Source organism: Saccostrea echinata, unplaced genomic scaffold, assembly GCF_033153115.1.
Source record: "Saccostrea echinata isolate AGI-Se365-2 ecotype Australia unplaced genomic scaffold, CSIRO_AGI_Sech_v1 ptg000009l, whole genome shotgun sequence".
Lineage (NCBI taxonomy): Eukaryota > Metazoa > Mollusca > Bivalvia > Ostreida > Ostreidae > Saccostrea > Saccostrea echinata.
Genome location: NW_026889758.1, coordinates 1467094 through 1480913, shown reverse-complemented (window position 1 = coordinate 1480913; position 13820 = coordinate 1467094). Strand labels below are relative to the sequence as shown.

Sequence of the window (13820 nt, the reverse complement as noted above, 5' to 3'; positions counted from 1 at the left end):
CTTAGTAATCTACACACATCAGTAAACACGCAATCTACACCATTATTTCCTATGTAGCTTGTATCACGAGCTTTGATTGGTTACGAAGTCGGGTGTAAATTTCCGTACACCCGACTTTAGCAGGGTTCCCTGGCTCATCCTTGCCAAGGCAGGAGAGGCCCTAGTGACGCGGGAGTATACGAAGCATAACAGGGACAGGGAACCAGGCTAACCCGACTTGAGCCGGGGGTAAAAAAAAAAAAGTGACGTCACAATGCATAATTCCTCTATGATAAAAAGCAAATAACATGACGTCACGATACATTGTAGGACGAAGTAAAGCTTGAAACACAGTTGGACCTGCTTACAAGTAATTTATTTGGGTACATAGGAAATAAATTCGTCATCCAGGTCCAATCAAGGGTGAACGGGGATTTACCCCAGGTTGTATTCCATACACCCTTCAGCCTCAGGGTGTATGGAATATGAAACCCGGGGTAAATCCCCGTACACCCTTGAACCTGGATAACTAATATTATGTATTTTTAGTATGAAGTCTGAGTTTGAAGCAGTATGTACTTTTAATACTGGGAAAAATCGAGTCCAGTTCAGAGGGTGGGGTGGAGTTGAAAAGAACAAAAATGTAACAACCATTTATTTCTTTAAGAAATTTTTCATCCATTTTGTGAGTGCTGAGTCAACACGGAGTAGAAACATAAACATCACTATAGACAGAGCATAGACAGTGAAACTGGTCATTGCTTCAAACACAAAACGTGGAGCAAATATCTTCCACACCATTAAGTGTCTTCTATGTAGAAAGGCGGCAAGGACAGATCCCAAAACCTAAAAACAGAAATACAGTTACTGTTAAATTTTAAACATTATTTTTGTTATTCTTTTAGATCTATTTTATTGGAAATTAAACTTGGCATTGACATTTTTAACCTCAAAATAGGAATAACTTGCAATCTAAATTTTATCTAAATGTGACAAATTAAGATAAGGCTCTGGATTTTTTGCAGCAGGGGAGATAATTCACATTATATCATCCTTTCCTAAGAAATCTTTTCAGAAGTTATATCTCTTTGCCCATTCTCTTGCAGCCTTAACACCCCCCCCCCCCCCCGGATTGACTGGTTGGTTGTTTTACGTTCCTTGCAAGAATTTTTCACACCATATACCAGTGAAAGGCTTAAACTTAACCTTTACTTGGCATTCAGTGCCACTGAGCAGTGAGGGTTCTTTATTGTGCCAACGCCTACTGTGACACGGGGTCTTGGTTTTTAAGGTCTCATCCGAAAGACCTGTGACTTTCACTACACGCAAAGAAGCAGTCACTACCTATGTTTACTTCTTAAGTTTTTGATGTGGCGCTGGGAACAAGAATCAAACCCGGTTACTACCATGGATGACAAAATTTGATATAAGATAATTGTGAAAAAAAACAGAGGATGCACATACTAACTAGAACTGTCCCGCTGGGTTTTCAGAAAATATACCAAGTCCCTTAAAGTATTATACAGATCTAAAGTGTGTTTAAAATGTGTACACTGACAGTCAACATTTAATTGTTCATTGTATTTTTTATGAATGATGAATTATGCCACAACCTAATTAAACACGAAATACTAATCAAATTTATTTTTTTAATTACATTGTAAAACTTAGCTGCAACCATCTGCCATCTTTCATTTTGTAATTTGGTTGTTGAGAAACAAAAAAACCCAAATCCTACGTATCAACCCTTATATAAGTATGTAATAGTAAACTTTTTTTTTCCTAGTCGTAATTACTACAAACACCTAAATATTCATCTGAGGCCTTAATTTTGTTTGTGAAACAGAATAATTTTTTGGATGTAGTTTGCTCTATATTCCAATTTCGTTACATGGCCTGCGTTTAAATTAGATTTACTAGTAGTTCACTAACTTGTATGCATAACCTACTAAAAATATCACCTTAAATCCCTGATATAGAAAGGCATAGGAGTATATTCTGAATATCAGCATTCTGAAGTTTTCCTTGTTGTCATGGAAACAGAAATCTCCAATCCAGTCTGGGCTGTCCTTCTTGTTGACCCCTACGACCCATCGGGTCAACAGTCCACCTGTTTTAGGCCAGAATAGGATTAAAGGGCAAATAACTGCTGCTAACACATGAGAGGAAAAAGTGTTGAGATGAATGAGTATTGCTGGCAGAACGTTGTTAGTAAAATCTCCATGGAGACCAATAAACGCTGACTCCCAGCGAATGGTTGGTATGGTTGCCTGGTGACCAGTGGCATAGAAGAAAACTGAGGCTAGCACACAGAGATATACTAGGCTGGTCCACAGAGAAACAGGCAGATCTAAGTCAAATATTTATATACATGGTTATCAATGATGTGTTTTAAAAATTCTTTTTTTTTTGTCAGAATGGTTAGAGATAGTTGACATGATTAATCTATATGCAGGAGTAACTTTAACACATATCAGTAAATTTTTCAATTAAGTACCAAACTGTTCTCTGTGATTTGAAACATTCACCCAAATCATTTTGTTTGTTTAATTAAAATTCAAATGTATGTTGAAAATCTTTAAATAACAAATATTACACTTCCGAAGCACATGTAATGCCTGATATCTCAGTATTTGTGTCCCCAAACAATGTCATTTTCAAATATAATAATTCAATTCTTTACCTGTGTCACATTAAACCACTGATGTTATTTTACAGAGAAAGCCTAATACTTACTTATTGTTTTACAGAGAAGCCCAATACTTACTTATTGTTTTACAGAAGAGCCTAATACTTACTTATAGTTTTACAGAGAATGCCCAATACTTACTTATTGTTTTACAGAGAAAGCCTAAAACTTACTTATTGTTTTACAGAGAAAGCCTAATACTTACTTATAGTTTACAGAGAAAGCCTAATACTTACTTACAATTTTACAGAAAAAGCCTAATACTTACTTAGAGTTTTACAGAGAATGCCTCATACTTACTTAAAGTTTTACAGAGAATGCCTAATACTTACTTATAGTTTTACAGAGAATGCCTAATACTTACTTATTGTTTTACAAAGAATGCCTAAAACTTACTTATAGTTTTACAGAGAAAGTCTAATACTTACTCATTGATTTACAAAGAATGCTTAATACTTACTTAGAGTTTTACAGAGAATGCCTAATACTTACTTACAGTTTTACAGAGAATGCCTAATACTTACTTATAGTTTTACAAAGAAAGCCTAAAACTTACTTCTTGTTTTACAAAGAATGCCTAATACTTACTTATTGTTTTACAAAGAATGCCTAATACTTACTTATAGTTTTACAGAGAATGCCTAATACTTACTTATTGTTTTACAAAGAATGCCTAAAACTTACTTATAGTTTTACAGAGAAAGCCTAATACTTACTTAGAGTTTTACAGAGAATACCTAATACTTACTTATTGTTTTACAGAGAAAGCCTAATACTTACTTACAATTTTACAGAAAAAGCCTAATACTTACTTAGAGTTTTACAGAGAATGCCTCATACTTACTTAGAGTTTTACAGAGAATACCTAATACTTACTTATTGTTTTACAAAGAAGCCTAATACTTACTTATAGTTTTACAGAAGAGCCTAATACTTACTTATTGTTTTACAGAGAAGCCCAATACTTACTTATTGTTTTACAGAAGAGCCTAATACTTACTTATAGTTTTACAGAGAATGCCCAATACTTACTTATTGTTTTACAGAGAAAGCCTAAAACTTACTTATTGTTTTACAGAGAAAGCCTAATACTTACTTATAGTTTACAGAGAAAGCCTAATACTTACTTACAATTTTACAGAAAAAGCCTAATACTTACTTAGAGTTTTACAGAGAATGCCTCATACTTACTTAGAGTTTTACAGAGAATGCCTAATACTTATTATTGTTTTACAGAGAAGGCCTAATACTTACTTAGAGTTTTACAGAGGAAGCCTTATACTTCCTTACAATTTTAGAGAGAAAGCCTAATACTTACTTATTGTTTTACAAACAATGCCTTATACTTACTAATTGATTTACAAAGAATGCCTAATACTTACTTATAGTTTTACAGAGAAAGCCTAATACTTACTTATTGTTTTACAAAGAAAGCCTAATACTTACTTATAGTTTTACAGAGAATGCCTAATACTTACTTATTGTTTTACAAGGAATGCCTAATACTTACTCATTGATTTACAAAGAATGCCTAATACTTACTTAGAGTTTTACAGAGAATGCCTAATACTTACTTACAGTTTTACAGAGAATGCCTAATACTTACTTATAGTTTTACAAAGAAAGCCTAAAACTTACTTATTGTTTTACAAAGAATGCCCAATACTTCCTTATTGTTTTACAGAGAAAGCCTAATACTTACTTATTGTTTTACAAAGAAAGCCTAAAACTTACTTATTGTTTTACAGAGAATGCTTAATACTTACTTATAGTTTTACAGAGAAAGCCTTATACTTACTTATAGTTTACAGAGAAAGCCTTTTACTTACTTATAGTTTACAGAGAAAGCCTAATACTTCCTTACAATTTTAGAGAGAAAGCCTAATACTTACTTATTGTTTTACAGAGAAAGCCTAATACTTACTTATAGTTTTACAGAGAAAGATTTATACTTACTTATAGTTTACAGAGAAAGCCTAATACTTCCTTACAATTTTACAGAGAAAGCCTAATACTTACTTATTGTTTTACAAACAATGCCTTATACTTACTAATTGATTTACAAAGAATGCCTAATACTTAATTATAGTTTTACAGAGAAAGCTTAATACTTACTTATTGTTTTACAAAGAAAGCCTAATACTTACTTATAGTTTTACAGAGAATGCCTAATACTTACTTATTGTTTTACAGAGAAAGCCTAATACTTACTTATTGTTTTACAAAGAAAGCCTAATACTAACTTATCATTTTAAAAAGAATGCTTAATACTTACTTAGTGTTTTACAAAGAAAGCCTAATACTTACTTATTGTTTTACAGAGAAACCTAATACTTACTTATAGTTTTACAGAGAAAGCCTAATACTTACTTAGAGTTTTACAGAGAAAGCCTAATACTCACTTAGAGTTTTACAGAGAAAGCCTAATACTTACTTATTGTTTTACAGAGAAAGCCTAATAGGTACTTAGAGTTTTACAAAGAAAGCTTAATACTTACTTATTGTTTTACAGATAAAGCCTAATACTTACTTAGAGTTTTACAAAGAAAGCCTAATATTTACTTATTGTTTTACAGAGAAAGCCTAATACTTACTTATTGTTTTACAGAGAATGGCTAATACTTACTTATTGTTTTACAGAGAAAGCCTAATACTTACTCATAGTTTTACAGAGAAAGCCTAATACTTACTTATTGTTTTACAGAGAAAGCCTAATACTTACTTAGAGTTTTACAAAGAAAGCCTAATACTTACTTAGAGCTTTACAGAGAATGCTTAATACTTACTTAGAGTTTTACAGAGAATGCCTAATACTTACTTAGAGTTTTACAGAGAATGCCTAATACTTACTTAGAGTTTTACAGAGAATGCCTAATACTTACTTAGAGTTTTACAGAGAAAGCCTAATACTTACTTAGAGTTTTACAAAGAAAGCCTAATACTTACTTAGAGTTTTACAAAGAAAGCCTAATACTTACTTAGAGCTTTACAGAGAATGCCTAATACTTACTTAGAGTTTTACAGAGAATGCCTAATACTTACTTAGAGTTTTACAGAGAAGCCTAATACTTACTTATTGTTTCTCTGATTGTAATGATTTCCAAATGGCAATACACAGAAAAAATGACCAGTAACAAACTTGGCATCAGTCCATCACCTAGCAACATGCCAAGAAGCACCAGGGCAAGAGTAACCATAGCAACAGTGGCTGCTGTAAAAGAAGTGGCCAGTCCATAAACTAATGGAGGTTTATCTCCCTTCTCTTCCAAATTTTCTTTTAGCTGATGGTATATATTGGGTATGAGCTGTTTATCATCTTCCATAATTAGCCTTTTAGATCTCAACACAACAAAAATACAAAGAGGGTCATAGATAAGAAGGAAAAGGAACAAAGTAACCAAAAAATACACAACCCTGGGAAGGAGGACCTGCTGCCAGGGTGGAAGATTGTCCATAGATTTCTGTGGGAGTCCCTGTAATGCCCAGTGAAGGGAGCAAAACAAGGCAGAGAGGGGGAGAAGGTAAGTTATCCCCAACACAGGGGGAGGGAAACCATTCAGATTCCCAAAATGTTTCATCACCTGATGAATCACAAAGACCATGATAAATAAACATACCAGAGTGAAGAAGTACCTGAAATTCTTCACCCCCTCCTGACTATTTAGATTTCCAAGAGGCTGCAGGAAAATGGAGGCTTCACACTGATGCTGTTCTTCTCGACAAACTCTAAATGCAGCTGAAAGTCTCAAAAACAGGCTCCAAAAGATGGTAAGGAAAATCAGGACAAGGGCTGGGTGGGTCAAGACTCTCATGATATCAAAGTTCCTGGAGGGTTTCTGCTTTTTTGTTTTTGGATCTACAGGAATGCTAGACATTCGTACGACATGTTTTAATGTGAAGAATGAAAGAACCCATGATAGGGATTGAAGCAAGTACAGAGTTATGGAGTCCTCATTGACAACAAAGCTATTGGAAAAATAAGTCACAAATGTGAGAAAAGTAATAAAAACTGCTAGAACAAACTCCAGAGATTCAAATCCTAGTGGAGGATTTTCTTTGTTATTCAGGATAAGTGGATTACTGCCCTTGAAATTAAAAATCAACAAAGAAACTCCAAAAACGAGACAATTTCCCATCAAAAACACCATCATTGCACTGTTACTTTCACCAATAAAAAATGACTGAAATACAGCAAATGCCAGGTAAACCAGGGACACAAGGAACACAACGAGAACTGTGGCAGGGATATCCTTCTTCCACCAAAATGAGATCTTTATAAAGTAAACATTAACGCTCAGAGCTAGAAACAAAGTCAGCACCCCAATACACATAGACATAACATCAAACTGGGCCCAGACCCCCTCGGCTGTTCCTCCAACTTCATCAATGTAGAACATATATTTATCCCTGAGATTCTGCAGCTTCTCCTCCATGAGTGGACTCTCTCCGTCCCTGACTAACTCGGACAGCAGACTGTTTAACTCAGTCTCCGCTGTATCTAGGACACTCTTTAGCTGGTAATAAGTCTGGATGGGGAAGTCTGAGGAATGCTGGAAGTATTCTTGTAGATATGTGTTAATCTGGTGAGCATTCAGTCTCAGGGCCTTCACACTGTGAAATAACTGGAAAAAATCATAAGATAGATAACCAAACAGAAATCTCAATCACACAAGAGAATCAGAAAGGAAAGCAAACAAAAGCTAAAATTAATACTGCATAAAAACTGAATGAAATTTAAAAGGACTACTGTATGTCTTTGTGTTAGTAATTCATTCAGTAAGACTGAGTAACATGGTAAAATTCTTATAGTCAACAAGTAATTTTTATATAGACTATAGTTGTTAACTAGTGAACTTGGATGTCTGACAGTGAGGTAAATGCTAACCTGTTTTATGGAACTACTTCCAGTTTTCCACCCTGTGCAATGAGTAAAGAGGTCAGTAATGATCCGCCCCAGGCTGGAGAAGGGTATGGGGACCCCTAGCAGGAGGGAGATAGTCGGAACAAAATCCTTCTGGGATACAGTCATTGTTCTGTCAGGCTGAAATATAAGGAAATCACAAAGGCTAACTGGAAATTAACAACAAAGATTGTCTACAGATATTCTGAAATGTTTGTTAATGGACACTACCATTTTTTATCTTGTTGATACATGTGTAGACATTTAAGGAAGACGTGTAATGCACTTATGATTTTTCAAGGTTATCTGAGTTGGTTTATAAAGGATGAGTAGGTTAAACAGAAATGCCCACAAAACTGACAGAGAGCATAAGAGTTAACTTCACTAGGATTGTAAGTACATCTTAATCATATCATACAGAATAAGGTACAGATGTTAGCTGTGAGGGACTGTAGATAAATAGGCCAGCCTCCAGTTCATCTTGACTGTCCCCGCCATGGTCCCCTGTTCTTGTCATTCCATGATCCCCAAAAACAAACAGCACAGTATCAGAAGCTATCTGTTTTGTCACATTTCTACAAAAGAATCCATTTTATTAAAGATTATTTTACTCATTGACACAAATTAACAGCTGCTTTATATAAACATTCTAATCAGGATGTCTTTCCTGTAAATGCAAATTACTAATAATCAAAACACAAAACAAAACAATGAATCTTTTTTTACATTATCATGTGATTCATCTGTGAAAGTTTCTCTGCCATGGCAGGGTGATCAGGTCCGTATCTATGTCCACAGTGATCCACACCCAGAAAATGAGCAATTGTGAGATCCCAGTCTTGCTTCTGTAGTTGTGGTAGAAGATTGCTCAGAATTCCATTATCAACTGTATGTAGATCCTTAACATTGAACGATGGGAAAGGAAATGCTCTTCTGAATCGCCCAGGGTAAAGTCCCATCCATGTATCATCTCCCATAAATATAATTGTCTTTCCCTGTTTTATCAGCTGATCAATGAAGTTATCCTCTGTAATTTCAGAACTTGCAAAATTAGCCCCAGCATCAACAAATGTGGGAAGACTCCCGGTTGTTAGTCCCTTTAATCTCTGTAATGTTGTTGTGGGAGGGTCTGCCAAAAATTTGTACAACTTTGAATTTAAAGGTTTGGTTGTCAATAAATCGTTTATCACAGACATTTTATTTTTGTATGGAATATTGTGTAGAGATCCGTTATCATAGCGCATGAACTCAAACTTCATGGCATCAATGACAATAATGATCGCCCGTTTGTAGCTTCTGTGCATCCAGCACCCTTCATCCCCGTGTAGGTCACTTTGATGAGCGAAGTTTACGGCACACGTGCTGTTCTTTTCTATCACAACACGCTTCAGTAGAAATCCTTTTGCAAAAATAAACATTCCTATCACATAAATGGAAGACAAGAACACAAGTAAACAGATACATTTCAGTCCTAGAGTCATGGGGCCTCTTATTGTCTGTGGATCATTAAAGATCTCCGAGCCGGCATTGAAAAAAATTGGGTTTTCGTTACACCGGAAATAAGTATGAGCGTAACAAACTGTAAAAGGGTGAGGAAATGCAATTTCCGAAATACGTCTAAGAGTTATCCTTCTTTGACTGTTCGATTAAAAAAAATAGTTTTCATTATATAATGTATTTGTCAAGATTAAATGTATTTCTATTGACAAATCCCCCTCCCCCGCAAGCTATGTTAAAATTGTTTGCAGTTTACATATAAAACACATTTCTGTTGGAAAATCATAAGAGTTATTTAAAGTGACATTTCATATTAGTGAACAGAGGGATTATATACCTTAGATTCTAAGACACATCAAATGAAATAAGGAAATTTCAGAATATGTTGCATAACTAACTTAGATTATCACGTAACACAGGCACTTGATTCTGTAATAAATGTTAACCTCCATATAATAATTATTAAACTGTCGGTAAACTTTTATAACCAAAACATGTGCATGTGTAATCACCATAGGACCTGCAAGATAAATAAACTATGATTGTGTTCCAATTCCAAGAATCCCACAAACTGACACACCAACAGAACGAGCTAAAGCTTGATAATTTGATCACTATACCGAAATCATAAACAAGCAACAGACCAAATAATAGCTTGATAAGTTTACAATTATACAGTAATAAAAAAACAAGCAAGAAATATTGCTAAAGCTTGATAAGTACAATTACACAATAATCAAAGACAAACAACAGAGCAAGTTATAGCTTGATAAGTTAACAATTACACAATAATCAAAGACAAGCAACAAACCTAGCTAAAGCTTGATAAGTTTACAATTACACAATAATCAAAGACAAGCAACAAACCTAGCTAAAGCTTGATAAGTTTACAATTACACAATAATCAAAGACAAGCAACAAACCTAGCTAAAGCTTGATAAGTTTACAATTACACAATAATCAAAGACAAGCAACAAACCTAGCTAAAGCTTGATAAGTTTACAATTACATAATAATCAAAGACAAGCAACAGTGTAGTTGCAGCTAAGTCTCATGGTAATGTATTAATCTACCCACCCACCCCCGGATTTTTTAGTCTGGACTTGGACACCCTCCCTTTTTTTGGGGCTTGTCAAAGATTTAATTTTTTTGGCTGCCCCCTCCACATTCAAGAACGATACCATCAAGATTTTTAACGTGAAGTTAAAAGAATAATATTCCAAGGATCAAATTAAAATTATAGTTCTAGATAAACTGAATAAATACATGTATCTTCCTTAAAAGGAAAAGTTATTGCAAATATCTAATTATATTGAATTAAAAACAAAAGCCCTATATTGTGCTAATCGTGGTGATATTAGCGAGCCCATGATATAGAGGTGGATTTATAAGTGATCAGAACAAGTAACATAACAGACAAGGCCACCGCAAAGCGGAGGATCCCCTCGCAAAAGAGCATATCAATCCTGATATGAATTATTACGTGCTTAACTTTTGTTACCCCCCCCCCCCCCCAAAAAAAAACACACACACACACACACACACACGAACGTTACTATATCTTCTACAACTTTGTTGCGAGGGGATATTTTAGTTTATTTTATTTATTTATTTTTGCAAGGGAAACACAAATTTTACTTCTGATATTTTCCTTGGAGAATACTTTTATAATTTGTAAGTAAATAAAAAGTTGATACTAGGTTTTGAATATTGAGCATGTTGAGTTAATTTTGATATGTTCCCTGCTTAAGGTATGTGGACCGCTTCTAGAGTTTTATTTATTAATCAGTGTAAATTTGTTTGAGCAGTGTTCAATTTGAATGATTTCTGAGTTAAAACTGAATGCAAGTGCCATACTTTACAGCTATTATTTTTTAACTACAACTTTTGCCTTGCTGCAGTGAACAAAAACGTTGATGTTGATTTTCGAAATTCCGTTACTGATTATACAGACAGGTAAAAATCGATTCTTGACCAGTGTTTTTATTAATTTTTCTGTGCTTCAATTTAAACAATATGGCATAAATTACAAACGAATGAATCGGAACTGAGACAACCCGTTATTTGGCGAGTTCACTGTACGTAGGCAAGCTGCATGTATCTAGCTAAATATATAGTGATTGAACAAGTGCTGTTAAGAAGTAAATGTTTACATGCTTAAAATCGTGGATACGTAAACCTATAACAGGTAATTCAAGCTACGTAGCTAAATATGATGTAAAAAAAAAAATTCGAACCCGATTGCACACAACTCAATTATAATTTACACTTGGAAAAGCAAAATACTGTATGTTATATTCTATTATCCCCTTGTTCAGTTTTATTTAAGTGACTGGAATATGAGAAGATCAGATAATAGATGAATGAATTAAAAATATACATACATGTATATCAAGGCAACATTCGATCCCGGTGCAAATTCCGTCACTTCCGTTTCGCACAAGGACAAACTATCCCACCCACTACATGTAACACACACACACACACCATCACCCTCTCACACACACGCACACACACACACACATAGCGCGTGACTATATCCCTCCGCAACTCCGTTGCGAGGGGGTAACAATCTTGGTAAAGCCACTGTCAGACAGCAGTTGGGATAAGCTTAATAAGATTGATTGATTGTATGTTGTTTAATGTCCCATTCGAGAATTTTTCACTCATATAAAGACATCATCGTATGTCGGTGAAGGGCTTCAAATTTAGACCTTCACTATAGGCACTCAGGGCCATTGACCAGTGAGGGTTCTTATCGAGCCACGGGACATGGGACCTCGGTTTTTAAGGTTTCATCCAAAAAAACCTGTGACTTTCACTTCTGATGTCAGACGTTTGGCGAAGGAACAGTCACTACCTATTTTTACGTCTTATGTTTGACGCAGTGCGGCGATCGAGAATCGAATCCAGGCCCCCAATCACGAAGCAAACGTCCTACCACTAGGCTACTTACCCGGTAGCTTAATTTCAGACGACACGTTCCTCAAATATATATTTTGTATACCTTGGTATTATATCAAATATTATTCATAATTGTTATTCTCTTGTGATTTCTAAATTGTTTTAAATATGTTTAAAATGATAAGTACACCAACAATTGTGACATTGGCAATTCAACAGATTACTCATAAGGATTATATAAGAAATATCACCCTCTGGTATCTTGCCCAAATGCCTGGTAAGGTACCTCAATTTTTGGTGAGGAAACTTGTTTACGTAGTTAAACCTCAATGACAAATTCTTTGGAAAAAATTGTATATTTTCTAGGAACGTGTCGTCTGACCTTAATAAGATAAGAATACATCAACGCTTTGGAGAGCGGAAAGAAATATAGACCCTTGGGTCAGATAAGGTATATTTTGGTAAAGGTGTCACCAATCGAATGATATGTCTATAGAAGCTACGATTATCCGAGTACATAATGTACTTCATAAACATGCAATCTAAATACTCATATCTCGTTTTCCTGAAGACTGCAGACACAAATTCTACCTCTTTTTACCATTGTTTGCTTAATTACCCGGTATGTAGGGATCTCCCGCTCATCAAAAGAGTGTCAAAATGAAGGTATTTTCTCGCGGACTCTGTTGTCCTCGATTCAACCTTATCCCCAGCAGAAGTCAACAGGGGAACATTGGCGACATTTGATCCTCTAACCCCCAAATCAACAAACCTAGACATTGCTTAACGCGAGGCCCGATACCCAGGAATTCAGCAAATAATCGTCAAGTTTTGAAAAGTGATCAGTAGGTGATTTAAGGTACTTTGGGATGAATTAAAGTTCGATTAGAGTTGTCGATCTTTAGACAAGTTGTTATTAATCGCACCTTGCTGTAAGAGTAATCAGGGAAACACACACTCCGGGCACCTGGCTACACTGAAGTCTGGCCTGAATCAGCCGGATTATTTCATCAAATTTGTCAACGAGATTATCAATAGCCTGTCCAACTTTCTCCTGATTCCGTTTTTCAATTACCGAGCCGAGGGATTAATACTGAGGTCGATTTCACATTAATCACTTTCTAATAATTAGGCTGATTCATCGGTCTATCCTATAAATTGTACCGCATACCCGTTTCATTGTTATGTTTTTGTTGTATATTTAGATCCAGATTAAAAATAAGATAATTTGACCAAACAAAGCATGTTCTAGCTACGAACCTGTTCCTACCGTGCAACACAATGTCACTCTCTGGGATCGTTTTCAGATTTCACTCAGAAATCTTAATTTTTTTCCCCTTTTCGGTGAAGAACAGAGAGAGAGAGAGAGAGATTCTTTACGTCTATTTAGAGTCCAGAGAAAATAAAGATTGGCATAAACTAATAGATGATTGCCTGATAATTTCTGAAGATTATAATGGATGAATTTTTTTTTTACGAGTCATACTAAAGAAGATTTTATATTTGTTTGTTGTTTAACGTCCCTCTCGAGAATTTTTCACTCATATGGAGACGCAAAAATATATATATTATATTTGTAAATATAGATGAAACGTATAATGTCGACGGAAGCTACTACATGTATAGAGAAGCGTATATAGACTGACATGCAAGAAAAAACGGTACCCGGTGACAAAGTGAGTTTTGGTGCCAAATTAAATCATCTAATGTACTATCTACTCAGAGTTAAAATACACATACGCATATACATGTATGATACTTAGAGAACTTTGACGGCTGTACTTGCAGAACTTTGACGACAGCAGTACTTGGAGCTTTGTACTTTGACAGAATATACATGTATGATACTTT

The 13820-nt window shown here is 34.9% G+C and overlaps 1 protein-coding gene across 1 annotated transcript; it reads right to left on the bottom strand.

The window, feature by feature from the left end:
• Positions 1-618: 618 nt before the first annotated feature.
• LOC133181571 (GPI ethanolamine phosphate transferase 3-like) lies at positions 619-9108 on the bottom strand. Its single transcript, XM_061316077.1, has 6 exons — positions 8295-9108; positions 7987-8143; positions 7554-7709; positions 5742-7290; positions 1941-2329; positions 619-825 (listed from the first exon to the last, which is right to left on the bottom strand). The coding sequence occupies exons 1-6, from the start codon at positions 9047-9049 to the stop codon at positions 634-636; spliced, it is 3198 nt and encodes a 1065-aa protein (XP_061172061.1). The 5' UTR covers positions 9050-9108; the 3' UTR covers positions 619-633.
• Between the last annotated feature and the right edge of the window lie 4712 nt (positions 9109-13820).

Excerpts from the sequence above, each read along its gene's own strand:
- LOC133181571 (XM_061316077.1), bottom strand. The coding sequence starts at position 9,049 with ATGACTCTAGGACTGAAATGTATCTGTTTACTTGTGTTCTTGTCTTCC. Across the intron at positions 7,291-7,553 it reads GAAGTAGTTCCATAAAACAG|TTATTTCACAGTGTGAAGGC; the intron begins GTTAGCATTTAC and ends GATTTTTTCCAG. Across the intron at positions 826-1,940 it reads TTCTATATCAGGGATTTAAG|GTTTTGGGATCTGTCCTTGC; the intron begins GTGATATTTTTA and ends TTCTGTTTTTAG.